We start from the raw sequence: 19756 nt of genomic DNA on the forward strand, positions 1-19756 counted from the left end.
CAGTTATTTAAAACTGTAGTTGCAGTTCTTTATGACTGTAGCTGTAGTTCTTTAAAACTGCCGTTGTAGTTCTTTAAGACACGGGGAAAATGCTTTGATAACATCTATGCTAGTGTGAGTCCGTTACCGTACTGTACTTGCCCTTATTTGGCTGTTTCGTAGCAGCAGTGACCTTTCATGTCTGATTCTTATCAACATAACTGGAGTTGAGGTACTTGTTCATCCTACACACTGTGTGTGTGTGTGTGTGTGTGTGTGTGTGTGTGTGTGTTGGCCAGTTCAGTCTCTTAAATCTGTTAGAAGTGTTTGAAAAGTCATTAAACACAGCGAACAGGAAGTCAGCGTGTTGCCAGTCAGCAGCCTAGCCCATGTCTGTGGCACGGCTTGGAACCAAACACGAGGACTAAGATGATGTTGGAATGTTGGAATGACCCATATCTCATGCGCACTATTTAGGACATGTCATAATTGGTTGGTGTCCATTTTATTTAACGACCAAAGTGTCTTTAATAGCGGCTAACTCTGGTTACAGTAAGTGTGTCGATTTAATCATTAGCCAGAAACTTGCTGCTGGTAATGACACTGTGGTAATTGTGGAGATTGAATGATTGAATGATTGAATGATAGGATGACTGAATGATTGAATAATAGAATGATAGAATGACTGAATGATTGAATGATGGGCGGCCATTAGAGAGCGTGACACGGCAGAGTGGACAGATGACTGTTGGAAGGAGACTGTTTTAGACAGGCGTGCCTGGGAACCAATGACCTTCTCCCACTGACACCTCCTATTTATACAGACACCTACTTCCCTATTGGTGGAGAGGGGACTGGACAGCTGGGCGTGCATGTGCGTGTGCGTGCGCGAGTGCGTGTGCGTGTTCTGTCAGAGTGACACAGAGATGTGAACCGTATTTGACACTGCGTGTGATGCTGTCTCCCTGGCGATATTTTTAGCTGCAGCAAGACATGTGGCACAGAGCTGGGCTGGGCAGGGTAGGGCTCTGCAGCTGTGTGTGTGTCTGTGTGTGTGTGTGTGTGTGTGTGTGTCTGTGCGTGGGGGGTGGTGGTGGTGGTGTTATACACTTTTGTTTGAGTATATGGTTACATGACAAAATGACAGGCAACCGGTATATTTTTATGCAATCTATCAACCGTACTGGTTAACACGTTCCCTGATACTCTCAAATCATGTATGCTGCTGTGTCATTGTGGTAACATGCTGTCCATTAGAAACTATGACAACCGGGCCTGACTGGGTCTAATGCAGTAGAACCTATGAGAACCAGGCCTGACTGGGTCTAATGCAGTAGAACCTATGAGAACCGGGCCTGACTGGGTCTAATGCAGTAGAACCTATGAGAACCGGGCCTGACTGGGTCTAATGCAGTAGAACCTATGAGAACCAGGCCTGACTGGGTCTAATGCAGTAGAACCTCAGGAGAACCAGGCCTGACTGGGTCTAATGCAGTAGAATCTATGAGAACCAGGCCTGACTGGGTCTAATGCAGTAGAATCTATGAGAACCAGGCCTGACTACGTCAAATGCAGCCTGCGTTTCTCTCTATCTGAAAACAGGTCATTCATCTCCCCCTCATGACTAATCCAGGATCAGATCCTCCTGTACTGGGCCGAGCCTACTCTGTTACAGGTTGAGCCACTACCAGGCCCTTGGTCACCGGTAGAGGACCTACTGGAACCACACGACCCGCTTGTCACGTCAGCCCTAATGGACTTTTGGTCTTAAGTCGGGTCTTGGCGTTCCCACCACTCCCCTGTCAGAGGCTTACAGGTCAACAGTCAGGGGACACAGTGGTCAACGGTCAACGGTCAGGGGATATTGCATGCAATTAGAATATGATTTGGTTCAGTATGTCGACTCAGGTTCTATGTAGACCAGATGAAATGGATGTGGTTTTGGTAACTCAGTCTCGGATGTAGCGTACTTGCAGCTCAGGGGAGGCTGGTGGAGGGGGAAATCAGAGGACAGGCTCATTGTAAGGCTTGGAATGTAATGAGGAATGGTATCAAACGCACATGTTTCTGCCTCCACCAGCCTCCCCTGTTGCAGTTTGAGAGGTCTTTTATTTCTTTATGGTTTTATATTGTTCTTGGTGGTTCTAGTTGTGCTGCTGTAGATGTTATCATTTCACTCTGGGTAGTTAGCTTTATAGAGCTCACTGAAGATGTAAAACATCAATTAACCAACCATCGATACGCTACTTACTGTCTATGGTAAATGCTCTGCACTGTAGTATAACAGTGTATATTGTATATGAAAGTGTATATTGTCGAACATCACCTTCACTGTAGTCACAACATAATCATATGAACCCAAACAGCGTTGTAGTGGTCACAGTGAGGTAGTGGTCGTAGTGAGGTAGTGGTCACAGTGAGGTAGTGGTCGTAGTGAGGTAGTGGTCACAGTGAGGTAGTGAGGTAGTGGTCACAGTGAGGTAGTGAGGTGGTGGTCACAGTGAGGTAGTGGTCACAGTGAGGTAGTGGTCACAGTGAGGTAGTCATCGTAGTGAGGTAGTGGTCACAGTGAGGTAGCCGTCACAGTGAGGTAGTCGTCATAGAGACAGTCCCATAAAGACAGTGAGGGATTCGTCACAGCGGCTGTTGCAGAGTTAATGTACTATTCATGCAGTCATAATAGGAGATGGAGAACGAGAGGGAGGGAGGGGGGGAGGGATGGAGGGGGGGGGGAGGGATGGAGTTGTGCCAGTCTCCGGAAGCTACAGCAGACAGAGGAAGAGGGAGAGATGAACTCTGGGATCTTGGATGACTCAGAAAAGTGATAGAGGGATCGGACCTGAAAGAGAAACCAAAACAACAACAAGAGAAGAGGAGGAGGAGCCTCGTGGAACCCCCCCCCCCCCCCCCCCCGTTTAATTAAATGAGACGGACAGAGAGCGACGGAAGAGGAGAGAGAGAGAGATTAGATGTGATAACGAGAGAGAGAGAGAGAGAGAGAGAGAGAGAGAGGGATAAGCACGCTGCGTGGTATTAGGACTGTAAGCTCCGTCTGGTATTTATAGTTTGGAGGGCCGAGGGAGAACTGAACAAAAGAAAAACGCTCACTCTTAAAAAACGGAGGAGAGGATCATTTGGGGAAAAATGAGAGGAGTGAACAGAGGATGAGGGAAAGCGAGAACATGACGACTTGACCAACGTGTCATCGCTTGGAAGAGGAGAAGAGCGAAGGAGAGGAGAGGATTGTGCGCATGTGTGCGTGTGTGTGTGCAGTGTGTAGCCGTGATGTCACTCCTGACTCTTAGTGCTTATGTCACTGGCTCAGGTCACATGATACGCGTGCGATATGTGCTGTGACATCACTGTTGATCTGATCTTGATCGCTGATGCTTTTCGCTGACTCACCGTTTCACTATTGATTTGGTGACTTAATTAAAAAAAAAAACTAAGAAAACATGAGGGTGCAGAAATGATTGTCGGGTTTTCAATTGGGTTTTTGGGGATGTTGAACACAGAGAAAAGGGACTTCTGGTAAAGGATGAGTCAAGGCTCGGGGCTTAGAAAAGCTAAAACAAAAGTGCTTGTTTGTCTTTGTCTGGGGTTGTGTGTGAATGTGTGTGTGGTGCCAGGGAGCTACGGGTCTCAAAACCCCTTGTGTTCACTTGCTATTGGTGATTGTACCAGTGTTCAGCCAGCTAGCCAGAACTAGCCAATAGAGTCACTCACACACACACAGCAAGCAGCTGTAATGTGTTTCTCTGCAAGTCTGTTTTTCCTTCTTGATTGAATCAGATGACATCACAAGCTCTGCAGATCATATTGTGATGAGACAAGAGACTTGTACATGATCGCGTCAGTCTTTCCCTCCCTCTCTCCAGACATGCACACACACATACGTTAATCAGGTGGACTAGCACGAGGCCTGAAGCTTGTATGGACCACAAGGAGTTCTCTCAAGCAGAGAGAGAAGAAAATGGAAAGGGTTCTACAGTGATACTGATTCTATCGGTGTTGGTGACAGTCTTCACAGGGCCTGGTTTCTGTCAACCAGAGAGAACCGTGTGTGTGTGTGTGTGTGTGTGTGTGTGTGTGTGTGTGTGTGTGTATGGCAACTGACTGGAATGAGAAGCCTGGAAATCACCGCTTGCTTAATTGCTTGAGTGGATGACATCATCATCAAGGGACACGACCGGGACTATAAACAACTCTCTCTCTCCACCACTTCCTTGTCTTCTTTCTCGACGTTTGATATCCAAACTCCCTCTCGACACAAGCTCTCCGCCGCGACCTACATCCTCTGCTGCTTCCTCCACGCGTGAAAGGGGAGAGAACCTTTAGCTCCTACGGCCCACGTCGCTTCCTCAACCGGCCGCCACCGTGACCTCACAGGACGGACACGCACCTCAGGAGGACTGCTGCTCTACCTTGACAGAGACAGACACAGACTGCACACACACACCGACAGCTCTGTTTCAACCACAGGGTATCTCGTGTGTAAGAGAGAGAGAGAGAGAGAGAGAGGGGGACTTCCCCTCCAACCGGTGTGGCAGTAGGACAGGAACGAGAGAGAGAGAGAGAACGAGAGAGAGAACCAGAGTGAATGAGGAAGGAGGGGAGAGAGAGGCAGTGCTTCTTTTGCCAGAGGGGGAGGAGCCAGCTGTGACTTTGACACACACGTGTGAGTCGCGGGAGAGCCGGCCCAGGAGGGTTTGTAATGGCAGCTGGAAGGAGAGAGGGAACGAGAGAAACGACAGAAATAGAGAGAGAAGAGGCAGCCATGGAATAATGCTGTACAAGCCCCCTCTCGCCCGGAACGCTAAGCTCATGTCTCTGCAAGTGGGGTTGAAGGAGAGTTGAAGCCACGTCTCTCGTTTGGGGAGCGTGGAGTCACAAGGACCGTCTGGGGTTTGCGCGGTCTCGCTTTGGTTTAATATTTGACTTGGAATGACACTGAAGGAGCCATAAAAATGGACTGGTAAAAACCAGGTGAAGGAATAGAGAGAGAAAAACAAAGAAAGAAAGAAGGAAAGAGGTCGAACGGTGTGAAGAAGAATGTGGCCGGACTACTATAATGAGAGCAGCCTTAATGCTCACCTGCTCACTCTCATGTGCTGTGCAGGTCAGTGCCTGTTTAGGTGTGTGTGTGTGTGTAAGGGGGAGAGTGTATGTTGAGTTGCACTGTTGTGTACTGTGTAGGCCGGTGGTATTGACCTAAACCTGGTGATTGGTGAAAGAGGGCTGTCAGCGTGTGTGTGTGTGTTTGTACTCCGTATGTGTGTTCTGTTGACAACTCTGCAGGTGCACTGTTGATCAATGATGTTTACAGTGCTCGTCTCCCAGTGATAGCAGTGTTGGTGTGTGTGTGGGTGTATGAGAGAGTGAGTTTCTGTGTGTGCTGTGTTTTGACAACATTGAAGGGTGTCTGCTACTGAACAATGCCTCCCTGTGTGGTGGAATGTGTGCTGTTCTGTGGCGGTCACACACGCACACACACACATGCACACACACTCCTGCTTGGTGGGGTCATCACATGGTACTGGATGGGTGTCCCGACTTGTCTGGCAGGTGCCCATGTGTTCTCATAGGGTTGATGGGTGGGGCTTCACTAATAGTGACAGCAGAATGTGTCTAACTAACCTGTCAGGTTTAGCGATGGGGCTAGGCTAACCCTGAGGCCTGCTGCTGGATTGAGACAATGTTGCAAGAGTGTTGAAATGTGTGTGTGCCTGGGGCCAGCCCTCTGTGTATAGTGTTCCTAGTGATTCTGTGTGTGTGTGTGTGTGTGTGTGTGTGTGTGTGTGTGTGTTTGTGTTTGTGTTTATTTAACTATGTGGTTTGTGTGCCTACTGGGCCATGGTTGTTTCACCTGGTCAGACCTACATTGGTAACACTTTATAATAATGTCAATTTATAGACCATTCATAAATAATGAACTTGCTATTAAAAATGATTATTCCATCATTTTTGAACATTATATTAAATGCTAAGTAAATTATTAGTAACTATATTCAGAAATATTTACAAATGATTTGTTTCCCTTTACAAACCTTTATAAAGGTTTATAGACCTTGATACCTATATTGTGACGTTACTGACACCTTTTCCTTATTTTCTTTATAAATAAATGAAATACATTCCTCAATAATTTCTTAATACTGTAGTAGAGTTGTTTGGAGTCCCCAATCTAAAGTTGCAACAATTCACCCTTAATACACATGCATAAAGGTTTATAAGCCATTTGTATACCATAGGTGCACATTGATAGTTTGCAGCTGTAGGCTACAAGCTACTGTGTGTGTGTGTGTGTGAGAGAGAGAGAGAGAGAGAGAGAGAGAGAGAGAGAGAGAGAGAGAGAGAGAGAGAGAGAGAGAGAGAGAGAGAGAGAGAGAGAGAGAGAGAGAGAGAGAGAGAGAGAGAGAGAGAGAGAGAGAGAGAGATTCAAACACAACACAGTTGAATGTAGTGTGTCATGAACACTTCTTCATAGAGGAAGTAAGACAATCTATTTCCTCCCACATGGCCGCTTGTTGTAATAGTGTCCCCATAACAACTGCATCAACAACGTAGAGGAGGGGAACCACTGGAGGGAGGAGCTACTGTCTGATTGGTTGGAGACGAGAGATGAGAAGCAATGCCTGTATCGTCTCGCGAGAGACTGTATACTGAAAGATCTTTGATCATGCTTTCTTCTCTTGAGACAGGTGAAGGGTTTGGATGGGTTGTTTGATAGAACTGTAACACTGTCCTCTCTAGCATGGTCAAATAGTTGCAGGCACCAGAGGGAATCTGTATCACTCAGTTGGAGGGAGGGTGATATCAAAGGGAAGGCGGGAAAGGAGAAGAGAGCCTGTGTTGACTCAAAGACAGGGAGATATGAAGAGAGGAAAGGGGAGGCGGGGGGGGGGGGTAGATAACAGCAGCGTAACCCACCATCAGGCCCTATTCTGGGCATGGCTGCCTCACTCTTCTGGCCTGTGAATGACTCAGCGTTCTGGAGTCCAGAGCAGAAACAGCAATGCAGCAGCCACCTCCAAGCCCGCCACTGAAACCCTTGGTTCTGGTTCTGTTAGTGGAGGGAGTGTTGGAGAGAGAGAGAGCACCTGAATGCATTATGTTAATAAGTGTGTGTGGTTGAGTGTGTAAAAGTAATAGCCCCCCCACCCACCTGTAAGTAATAACCCTAACCTGTGTGTGTGTGTGTGTGTGTGTGTGTGTGTGTGTGTGTGTGTGTTTGTGTGTTTGTGTGTGTCGTGTGCCCGAGCTTGCATGTGTGGACATTTGTGGCGTTTCTGAGCCTGTGAATGTTGTAAAAGAGGGGATACGAGAGGCTGTCTCAACTGTTCATCTCCACCAAGGTTGTCTTTCTATTGATTTTTCTAGACATCACTTGTGTTGACATGAGTTGCTGCACTGTCCCTGTCATGAGTAGTCCTCAAATGTATTACTGTGCAGAATCAAGACAGGCCAAAGTGAAAGGGCCGTCGACACAACACAGAAGCAGACATGCTGCTCAGCCCTCCAGACAGACAATCAGATATATTTAGTTCAGGACATCACTGCTCCAGACAGTTTCAACAGAACCGAATGAACTCAGTACTTCTGCTCCAGACGGCTTCTGCAGAACCGGAGTTGAACCACTGAGAGTTCATCTAAATAATACAGAACCGGCAGAGTAATGACTCTGCACTCTCCCTGTTGTTGTGTTATATAATGAGCCCTTCTCTCTCTCCCTCCCCCTCTTCTCTCTCTCTCTCCCTCCCTCCCACCCCTTCTTCTCTTCCAGATGAGAGAGACAGGGTGCAGAAGAAAACCTTCACGAAATGGGTCAACAAGCATCTCATCAAGGTACGCACGCTACTGGTTGGGTTATTCTGGTTGACATTGTTACAGGGTTAATGGGCTGGACTCTCCTGTGTGTGATCCATGCCTCTCAGTGAGCAGATGCCCAGAGTTGAGGCTGTTGTTGTTTTACCTCTAGCTGTAATGACATTATTAGCCATAGTCTGCAGTGATGCCAGGATATTACTGGGATATTACTGAGATATTACTGGGATATTACAGGGATATCACTCTGATATTACTGAGATGTCACTGGGATGTGTCTGGGATATTACTGGGATGTGTCTGAGCTGTTTAACTCTTGTTGACTTTCTGGCTGGATGAAACGCATGTGCTTAGACAGTGTCTCAGTCTAGCCCACGGACCATGTTGTCATACACACAGCATAAACAGACAAGCGATGCACAGTGGACTTGTACCGCAGCGCAGTGTTACTGCACCAAGTATTCACAGTGGTCTGTACAATGTTTTATAACCCCACCCATTTCTGTACGATCAAAGTATCTCCCTTTGTGTTATCCATTGGCTAACTGCTCAAATCCCCCCCCCCCCCCCCCCCCCAACACACACACACTCTCTCACTCACTCACTCACTCAGACACAGACGCACACGTAGATCACGTAGATCAGAAAGCGAGTGTTTGAGAGGGGAGATTGTCAGCCATTCCGTCACTTGACTGGTGTGAAGCAGCTGACCTCATAACTCAGTCAGTGTAATGTGGGTCAGAGCAACGCTGCAGAGGAACGCCAGGCTAACGTCAGTCAGCGTGAGGGGAAGATAAGATAGAGACTCACTGAGCACTATTAGGAACACTATACTAATACTGGGTCGGGCCTCCCTTTGCTCTCAAAACAGCCTCAATTCTTCGTGGCATTGATTCCAAAAGAGATTCCTTTGAGATTCTGGTCCATGATGACATGATTGCATCACGCAATTCCTGCAGATTTTTCAGGTGCACTTTCAAGCTGTGAATCTCCCGTTCTACCACATCCCAAAGGCGTTCTATTGGATTCAGATCCAGTGACTGGGAAGGCCACTGAAGAACACTGAACTCATTATGTTCATGAAACCAGTTTGAGACGACTTGTGACAATGGTGCATTATCATGCTGGAAGTAGCCATTAGAAGATGGGAACATTTTGACCATGAAGGGATGCACATGGTCAGGAACAATACTCAAATAGGCTGTGGCATTCAAGCGATGACTGATTTGGTATTAACAGGCCCAAAGTGTACCAAGAACACTTTCCCTACACCATTACACCACCTCCACCATGAGAAGGTGTACAGGTGTTCCTAATAAAGTGTTGAGTGAGTGTATATACAGGAGGGAGCAGTGACCTTTTCCTTTGTAGAAAGAGATTGTGGGCATGGCAGGAGAAAATAACAAATTAATCATTAGCCAAATAACCCTTTCCGGTTCAAGAATATCAATAGTATAGCAGCCAGAGTTCAACACGGCAGTCTAGTTCCTCTACATCTGTGCTATTGACACGACCACCCAGCACATAGCTTTAGTCTTTAGACTAACACAGCACATAGCTTTAGTCTTTAGACTAACACAGCACATAGGCTTAGTCTTTAGACTAACCCAGCACATAGCTTTAGGCTAACACAGGATATAGGTTTAGTCTTCTGGTTCCTTGACGGTGTACCACATGATCTGTGTCATCGCAGTCCGTCTATATCTGTGCTATAGATAATGAGGGATGACGCCACTTCCTGCTCCACACAAATATTCCTTGTTAATTTTCTTGTCCAGATATTTTCTAAATTTCAATTGTTGTAAATTCGGTGGTCTCAAATGATGCTTACAGCTCTTTCCTGGATCGTTCTTGCTTTCTAGCCAGTGTCTTCAAAATGTTACCACATGCTGTAGGTCTTCATGTATGTTCAACCACACTAGATCTACTGTGGGTCTACGGATCCACTCGATCTACTGTAGGCCTATGGATCCACTCGATCTACTGTAGGCCTACGGATCCACTAGATCTACTGTAGGTCTACGGATCTACCAGATCTACTGTGGGCCTACGGATTCACTAGATCTACTGTAGGCCTACCGATCCACTCGATCTACTGTAGGCCTACATACTGAACCACTAGATATACTGTAGGCCTACATACTGAACCACTAGATATACTGTAGGCCTACATACTGAACCACTAGATCTACTTTGTCTATATCTGTGGTGTTGACAGGTGTTGTCATAGCAACAGTTCTGCCTGCTGTTCACACGGCCAGTCAGGATGACACCATCACTCTGATTTACCTGGTTGCACCCATGTTTACTCAACGTCTTTAATCCCGTCACGTCAGCTGACAGACGAGCAGGTGGCTGTGGTCAGGTGTGTGTGTGTTTGCTTGTGTCCATGCCTGCTTTCGTACGGTCAGGTGTGTGTTTGCGTGTGTGGCTGCCCGGATGTGTATTTGTATGGGGGTGTGTGTGTGTGTAGAACAGGAATATAAACACAGTTCAAACACTGCTCTCACCATGAAATGTGGTGTAATGGGAACTGTTCTGCCTTCAGGAATGTGGTGACACACACATACACAGGGGGGGGGGGGGGGTAAACAGTATACGTATGTGGACAGGAAGGCTGTAGACTAGGAGATTCCTCTGACTGGGAATGGCACCATGTTGATGTTGACCATGGGAGGAAGAGGAAGAGGAAGAGGAGGAGGTGGGAGAGGAGGAAGAAGGAAGGAAGGATCAAGGAGTGGCTGAGAATGCCCCAGTAAATGAGCCCCCCAGAAACACTCATGCAATAGGCTTGATGTTGTTGTTGCTGTTACCCAGGGTCCTGTTAGGGCGAGCTGCCAGCTGCGTTCATGGTTGGTCAAGCCCAACGTGCTGCTGAACGCCACCCAGGTGCTTCCTGCTACAGCACACAGGCCAGTTCTGTCTACCTTAAAACATGTCATGTGACCTTTCAACAGCTGTGTCCACCTTAACTCACTAACTGCCAAAGAATTCCGGAACACTCACCACCTAGAGTGCCAAGTGTTTTATGTGGTATTTACCTAGCAACAGTACTTTGATGAGCTACAAAATGAAGCATCATGATTCATCTGTTTTTGGTGAATAAAGTCACCCCTTGGCACTCTAGAATGTTGAAATTTTGGGCGACTTTATTCACCCTCGCCACAAAATTAAAGTTAAAAAAATTAAGTTAAAACACTCATGATGTGACCTTTAACAGAACTCTGGCAGCCACTGCTACAGTATCATTGTTACCTGATGGAGATGACAGCGCACTGTTGCCATATCAACCACATTCACACCAATGATGAAAACCAAACATTGTTGCTGTGTCATGGGACTGAGCTGCACATGTCAATGATGAGTTCAATGATGACCAGTATAGTGTGCAGGAATGGAGGGACACAGTTTATTGAAGTGATTGAGGCGGGAGATGTTTCCCAGAAAGAAGAATTGAGATGAACCCACACTCACACCCACACCCACACCCACACCCACCCACACACACACACACACACACTGCCAGAGATGGCCTAATTTCCAGTAAGAAGTATCTGCAACAGCCCCACATCTCATTAACACTCAGATCAATTCCCCCTTCCCTAACACGACTTAACACGTCCCCTCTCTTACTCACACATATTGAGGCCATCCTCTCTTACTGGGAGAGAGCAAAAGGGTGGGAGGGCAAGACAACTAGCTGAACTCACAGGCTAGCTAGGTGAACTCACAGGCTAGCTAGGTGAACACACAGGCTAGCTAGCTGAACACAGGCTAGGTGAGAACACAGGTTAGCTAGGTGAACACCACACAGAGTTTGTCTGTCAGGAATGCACTGTCACCAGTTGGAGGACATGCCGATGTTGCCCCCCGCTGGACGAATGCGGAACTGCTGTGTTGTGTGCTCAGGTCAACACTGCAGTGCGATGCTAACTCCAGGACTGCAGAGACCATGTCAGACTGCACCTCCAGCTTCAACAGCAGCAGTAGGCGTTGCTACAGGGTGCGATGTAGACAGGAACACTATCAGAGATGTTTGCTGTTGTGTGATGGACAGAACAGCAGGATGAGAGGTTCACAGACCTCCTACTGTGTCAAGTGACATTGCTGAAGCCTGTCATTCGAACCAAAAATGACATCCGATCGCAACCAATACGCTTGGAGCAAGTCAAGCCACACATATTGCCTCCTGTCAAACCCCCCCCCCCCCTCTTCTGTCAGTCACTGAGATGACCAGTGAGCACTGTGGAAGACCGGGTTAGGGTTAGGGTTAATCTCTCTGTTAGGCCTGTAGGGTTAGGGTTAGGGTTAATCTCTCTGTTAGGCCTGTAGGGTTAGGGTTAGGGTTGATGTCTGTGTTAGGCCTGTAGGGTTAGGGTTAATGTCTGTGTTAGGCCTTTAGGGTTAGGATTAATGTCTGTGTTAGGCCTGTAGGGTTAGGGTTAATCTCTCTGTTAGGCCTGTGATAGGTCTGCCTTTAACCACATCATCCGGTGGCCAAAAGCTGTCCTCTCCACCTGTTTTCCTCCTCTCCACCTTTTCGTTATTGTTGTCTTTCTCCTGAAGTACCGTCTAAGGTGGACCTTCAAGCCCCTGACACGCCTGCCTCTGTCCGTTGTCTGTCAGTGACCCAGTTATCACTCTGCCATCTCTCCATCTTATCACTCTTCTCCTCTCTCACGTCCGTGCTGTCCTGTCTTCTCTCTCTCTTTCTCTTTCTCTTTCTCTTCGTCTGAAGAGACGACCCACTTTTCCCACAAAAGGGCTGACGACATCGGCCTGGTGAAGTTGCTGAGTCGCTGTGCCAACGGTTGCCCCGGGACACCCGAGCTGAGGCCCTCCCATGGCAACAACGGGGGGGTCACAGCTGGAGCGGAGGCTTTGTTGCTCCGAAAACCGGCCTGCCCAGTCACCGTTGCATATGTCAACAATGTCATGTCAACAATGTCATGATATGAGTATGATAAGTCATTGAATATGATGTCATTAACTCTCTCTCCCCCCCTCCCCCCTCCCCTCTTTCTCTCACAGGTGCGGAAGCACATCACAGACCTGTACGAGGACCTGAGGGATGGACACAATCTCATCTCTCTCCTGGAGGTCCTCTCTGGAGTCACCCTGGTAATACACACACACACACACACATACACACACACACACACACATACACACTGGGATGCAGTACGACTGTGACACTCACTTAGATGTACCCTGTCACCGCTCCACCTCGATGCACCGTCACACTGACTGAGTGTCACATGGAGACACTGGTTTCGTGGCGATTTTCCAGAGGGTAAAACTGATCCTAGATCTGTCCTAGACGGTGGATGGGTCCTCAGTGACAGACAGGTGGATGAACCCTGCCTGGCGGCTGTCTGAGTCTCCCAGGAGCTGAGTGTGCTGCTTTGACCTCTGACCTCAGATCGTCATGTCAGGGGATGTGGTTGACTCAGAAGCCGGCCCTGTTAGCAGTTTACTTTTGATTTTGCTCCTTCTTTTTGCCTCAACTGCATTTCCCCCGTCCCCCTTGCTCATCTCTCCTCTCTCTTTCTGTCTCTTTCTCTCTCACATCACTCTCTCTTTTCTCCCTCTTTCCCCTTGAATATCCTTCATCTTCATCCCTCTGTACGATGATTTAATTGTCCATCGGCTCCCTTCTTCTCTCTCTCTCTCTCTCTCTCTCTCCTCTCCCCCTTCACCCCTCTCCCTGTCTCCCCTCTCCTTTCCCAACCCCCCTCTCCCTCTCCCTCTCCCCATCACCCTCTCCTCTCTCTCCTTCTCCTCTCCTCTCCTCTCCCTATCACTCCCCCCCCCCCCCCCCCCTAATGTTAGCAGCTGAAAGGAATGTCTACGCTGAGGAGGGTGTGTGTGTCACGCGCCCCCCCTCTCATCCTGCTGGAGGGGGAGAAGGAGGAGGATGGAGCTCAGGGAGTACGTTTGACCCCTCCCCCCCACCCCACCCCACCCCATAGGTCAAGCTTTGAGCTTTGAGACTGCATGCGAGTGCTGTGCCACTGATTCCAAAACGTCACAGATAAATATTCAATATGTTAGTTAGCCGACACACACTTCCACATCCATGTACATAAACACACTGTGTGTGTGTGTGTATATGTTTCTGTGTGTGCTGTGTTTGGACAACATGGAGGGGTGTCTGCCGCTGAACAATGCCTCCCAGTGTGGCGTAATGCGTGCCATTCTGTGGCAGTCACACACAGACAGACAGACACACAGACAGACATTCAGACAGACACAGAGACACATGCACACACACACACACACACACACACACACACACACACACACACACACACAGTTACCCCCAGAGACAGGAACAGCAGACACGTTACAGAAAACTAAATCCTTTCCTAACATCAGTTGTCAAAGCATCTTGGCTAAGGCTCTATACCTGAAGCCACCCTCCCCGCCCCCACCTCCTCCTCTGCATGGAGCTCTCTCCTCCCTCTCTCTCTCTCTCCCTCTCTCTCTCTCTCTTTCTCCCTCTCTCTCTCTCTCTCTCTCTCTCTCTCTCTCTCTCTCTCTCTCTCTGTCTGGGCTGTGTGCTCCCCAGCCCTGCTACAGTCCTGCTGACTGCAGTGATGACTAAACCAAGCCAGCACAGCGTCAACACACACTCCTGCATCCTGCATTGAACTCTTACCAGCATTGCTGCGTGTGTGTGCGTGCGTGTGTGTGTGTGTGCGTGCGTGCGTGCGTGTGTGTGTGTGTGTGCCGTGTGTGTTGCGTTTGAGAGTGGCAAGTCACAAATGTGTGTGTGTGGTGCAAATTGCAAGGGGAGTTTCTGTTTGTTATATTCGTGTGTGTGTGTGTGTGTGTGGAAGTGTGTGTGTAAATGTGTTAGCGTGTTGGAGGGATGTTGGACTACCTAAACCAGCATGGTTTGCAGACTTGGTTCCTCTGTTTTTGCTCTGCTGTGAGGATGCTTTAAGGCATGTCTTTTACTGCTCAGTGGAAGACAGCGCCCCCTGTGGTCACACCATGTTATGACAACAGCCTCTGTGGTTCTTCTCTCACTGCACTCATAGAAGTAGAGATTTCACTGCTTGTGTCATTTTTTGAGTGGTGAGCATGTGGTCAAGAGCTCTCTCTCTGGTCTTCACTCATCCTCTCTTTCCTTCCCCTCTTTCAGCCCCGAGAGAAAGGTCGCATGCGATTCCATCGACTCCAGAATGTCCAGATCGCCTTGGATTTCCTCAAACAGAGACAGGTAAAAAACACACACACACACACACACACACACACACACACACACACACACACACACACACAGCCCCTCAGGTTAACCCCTCGCTTACGCTGCGTTCTAGCACCTCCTGATTTGCAAATGAACCTCTGACTATAATCTATCGAACAACAACATGTGTTTCGAGGGGGGAGGAATGACCTTTCTCTCTGTCCCTCTGTGTCCCTGTGCCTCCCGCTGGGTCCTGCTGTGCATCAGTGCTGCATGGCTGGTCCCTAACCCTCCCACATGACATTTACTTCATCACACTGTCACCTCACACACCACTGACCAGCACGCAAACAGATTCCTGTGAGAGAGGAACCTGACCATGCAGCTTCCTGTTAGAGAGGAACCTGACCTTCCTGTTAGAGAGGAACCTGACCATGCAGCTTCCTGTTAGAGAGGAACCTGACCACTTCCTGTTAGAGAGGAACCTGACCATGCAGCTTCCAGTTAGAGAGGAACCTGACCACTTCCTGTTAGAGAGGAACCTGACTGTGCAGCTTCCTGTTAGAGAGGAACCTGACCATGCAGCTTCCTGTTAGAGAGGAACCTGACCTTCCAGTTAGAGAGGAAGCCGTGTTCTCCAGTCATGTTGGTACACGCTCCTCCTCACACCCCTCGTCGTCATCCGTGTTGAGAAGCATTGTCCTCTCTCATGACTCATGATTAAAACATGCGAGCCTCACACTAACAGGCTTATGCCAACGCCTTAATCAGATGAGAAAACATTCACCTTTTTTGTCCCCCAATGGAGTCATCGTCAGACACACCGTCGTCATCTACTGCTTTATAAACATCAACGTCATACACCGCACACCCATTCATTATACATATACAAATAATAAATGTATTCGTCACATCCATCACCTACAGCCGTAATTGATATCGTGAAATGCTTTGGAATCTTAGTCCTCCATCAAGAACAGTCAACAATAATCAACAAATCAGCAATACAATATAATATAGTGTAATAAAACAGTGACAGTAGTAGTGCATAAGGGTGTAGTGTAAGTAGCAGCAGTAATAACTGTGTTAATAACAATCGCCTACAGATATGGATGTATGGATGTATAGTACCAGTCAAAGGTTTGGACACACCTTGCCAAGAGTGTGCAAAGCTGTCATCAAAGCAAAAGGTGGCTACTTTGAAGAATCTAAAATATAACATATTCTGGTTTGTTTAACACTTTTTTGTTTACTACATAATTCCAGATGTGTTCCTTCATAGTTTTGATGTCTTCAATATGAATCTACAATGTAGAAAATAATAAAAAATAAAGAAAAACCATTGAATGAGAAGGTGTGTCCAAACTTTTGACTGGTACTGTATACGAAATCCTACACCTTCACTCTCTGTATCGCCTCCTGTGACGCTACACCATGTTTCCTGTTTCAGGTCAAGCTGGTGAACATACGCAACGATGACATCACAGACGGCAACCCCAAGCTGACCCTGGGCCTCATCTGGACCATCATCCTCCACTTCCAGGTCTGTGCTGAATTGGGTTTCTGTTCTGTATGTGTGACCCGGTGCTATCCGGGTCACCGAGTTGAGATTGTTAGCATCACCGGGTTGAGATCGGTTAAAACTCACTCCTCAAGTTCAAACACCCCCACCACCTGCGCTGTCGAATCGCTAGCTAGCTTTTCGATTCGCGTCGCTGGTTTGTATTTGAGGAGACGTGTGTCGGCGAGTCAGAGGTTGTGGGTTCGAGACTCGGGCGGAGCAGCTCGAATGGCGGGGCGACTGTTTGCAAGAAATCAGTTTCACCTGCTGTGGCCTGCTAGTCTGATCTCTAGTCTATCCAGGCCTATACGCCGTGGTGGTTTGGTGTGTGATCCTGCTCTATGTGCTCTATTTCTATGATATGGCCACAGTCCTAAACTAACTCTAGTGAGTCCTGCCCCTCCTCTGGCGGGTGTGGCCCAGCGTGACTGTCTGGTCCTGGTCACACAGACGCAGTCAGAGGGCACAGGGCTTTGAGCAATTGGTGTCTGTCTGATGTCCCATCGACAGTTTATCCTCTACTGTCAGATCGGTGTGTGTGTGTAGGGGGGGGGGGGTGGTGTGTGTGTGTGTGTGAGAGAGTGAGTGAGTGAGAGTGATCTGTGCCAGGAGCGGAGTGGATTAAAGAGACTTTAGAATGCCCTGCAAGTTTGGGGGTTTACTGTTGTGAATGCTTGTCTGAGGACACTGCCAAGCTGCTCTAGGAGACAGGACTTGGCCTTGTGTGTGTGTTCATGTGTTTATTGACTAGCACTGACTTATAGTCCATTGTCGTTAATGTTTGAAAAAGTATCTCGGAACAGTCACGACCTAGAGTGCCAAGTGTTTTATGTGGTATTTACCTAGCAACAGTACCAAGACAAAATGAAATATCTTAATTTATGCATTTTGGTGAATAAAGTCACACTTGGCACTCTAGAAGGTTGACAATTTAGGTGACCTTATTCACCTTTGGCACTAAACTAAAGAGTTAAAAGGTGTGTGTGTGTGTGTCTGTGTCTGTGTGTCTTTGTGTGCGTGTGTATGTGCGCGTGTGTGTGTGAGTGAGAGTGTGTGATAACCTCACTTGGGCATATCCTCATGCAATTTTGGAAAATCCCCACAAGGCAGGACAGTTGCAGGAGGTCAGCAGCAACGTAGAGGAACACAGCTGGCTGTCCGAACTCCAGGCTAGCGTGAATGGTATCTCAAGTACGTTTATTTTTAAGTCAGTGGCTTGAACTCAAATGTGCTCCTTCGATATCCTTGACAAGCACATTAAGTTGACCTACAAAAAGAAATCACTGTAACTCTCTAACAGAATGAAATGACTGCTATTTTGTGAAAAGGAAACGGCCTGGATTTGACAGAACATTATTCGGTTAACAATAAAAGACCCCCCCCCCCCCCACACACACACACACACACACACATACTCCCACCCAAAAGAAAGTCCACTTCCCGTCACTGACCACTAGAGGCAGGCAGACAGAGGGATGACATCACCTCGCAAGGTGACACTGGCAGCTGGTTGCCACGGAGACACGGCTGAATTCATTCAGCATGATTCAGCAGAACTGTGCGAGTCAGGGGAGGGGAGCGGGGGAGGGAGGGAGGACTGGAGGAGGGAGTGAAGTAATGCAGAAGGAGGGAGAGGGGGAATAACCCAGTGCTGATGGACAGAATGGGGGGCTGGAAATGACTCGGTGTATTGTAGAAATGAAAGAGAGGGCGAGGGTCAAGGACAGAACTGTTGATTAACAGTTGGGAGTTGAGAATAAGGGGACAGACAGGCAGATAGACAGACAGACAGGCAGGCAGACAGACAGACAGACAGACAGGCAGGCAGGCAGACAGACAGGCAAACCGACAGACACACACAAACAGACACACAAACAGACACAGACAAAGTCGTTCTAGGAAGCCTGCCCCCTGGGGGTTGCTGCCAGTAAGTGCATGTGTGACTGGAGGGGCCTATTCTCAGAGAACTGCAGCCCGAGGACCCCACCTGTACGTCATATCGAATTAAGACCAGTTCTTTTTTTATTCACAATGATAAAGACGTGTCACGTTAGCAGAGTTAGCGTCTCTCTGACTGCAGACTGGACAAGCTGCTCGCTCAGCATTTCTTCTCAACAGCGAGCCCTTTCATGGTCAGTAACTCGTTTAGTGCCGAAGGTGAATAAAAAAACAAAACAAATAATAATAATATTCACCCAAATTGTCAACGTTCTAGAGTGCCAAGGGTGACTTTATTCACCAAAAATGCATACATAATGATGTTTAATTTTGTAGTCAATCAAAGTACTATTAATAGATAAATACCACATAAAACACTTGGCACTGTGGGGAGTGTTCCAGAATTCTTTGCCAGTTTGTGAGTTAAAGCAGGATGTTACCCTGTCATCCAGCGGATTTGTTAGTCAATAGACACATTCACTAAATAATTGAGTTTTAAAACGATCTCTGAGTCAAGATGCCTCTCTTTGAACGTCCTGATCTGTCCTGATGTTCCAGCCCATTTTAGTCAATTTCTACAAATTTCAAATTTCTCCCAAAATTCCCCTCTCCCTCTCTCACATGCAAGGTCCTTCTGTTGGACAGCCAAGAGCTGCTCTCTGGGAACTACTGGCGTAGCAGAGCAGAGTGGAACAACTCTCATCTCACGCATTATGACAGTTTTTTTAGGAAGTAAACACAGACCTTGCGTGATGCAGCTGCACGCGAAATTATACGATAGTTTGCGACGGTATGCATCTTGGATTGACCAGAAATATGCATGAAAATGGATTTGGGGTAAACCTCCCCTCAATTATCTTGGCTATGTTTTCACGCATGGTTCTTTCCAAAAACTATTGCACCAAATAATGCAGTGTTATTTAAAATGGTGGACCACAACATTGGTAATTCAATACAATTCTAACTGTCCCTGATGCAACAGTACTGCAAGACTCTTTGTAGTCATTGTCTTCCACCACTAGAGGTCACCAGTGTGCCCAGCACCACAGCTGACCTGGCACACTCACAGAACTCAGCCAATCACACGCCACCCCTCCCAGAATCCCAACCTCCTACGGAGCTGTGGCTGCATGTGATTGGCTCTCCATGCTGCTTTAATTCTTGCTTCTTTAATTCTTGAGTGAGAGCCTTCATACCAAATACACCTAGCTGTGGGTTAGGGTTAGAGGGGGTAACCAGACAGCTGTGGGTTAGGGTTA

The 19756-nt window shown here is 47.7% G+C and overlaps 1 protein-coding gene across 2 annotated transcripts in view; it reads left to right on the forward strand.

Annotated features, from left to right (window-relative positions):
• Positions 1-19756, forward strand: part of macf1a (microtubule actin crosslinking factor 1a) — a 164013-nt gene that overhangs the window by 43705 nt on the left and 100552 nt on the right. The window contains exons 1-5 of one of the 2 annotated variants that reach the window (XM_083680793.1): positions 4673-5098; positions 7763-7824; positions 12835-12924; positions 14954-15031; positions 16449-16541. In XM_083680793.1, coding sequence (XP_083536919.1) covers positions 5032-5098; positions 7763-7824; positions 12835-12924; positions 14954-15031; positions 16449-16541 — 390 coding nt within the window. In that variant the 5' untranslated portion in view covers positions 4673-5031. Of the gene's footprint in view, positions 1-4672; positions 5099-7762; positions 7825-12834; positions 12925-14953; positions 15032-16448; positions 16542-19756 lie in introns of those variants that run through there. The other variant, XM_083680792.1, reaches the window with a different exon arrangement.

This window comes from Argentina silus (assembly GCF_951799395.1).
Source record: "Argentina silus genome assembly, chromosome: 11".
Taxonomy (NCBI): Eukaryota; Metazoa; Chordata; class Actinopteri; order Argentiniformes; family Argentinidae; genus Argentina; species Argentina silus.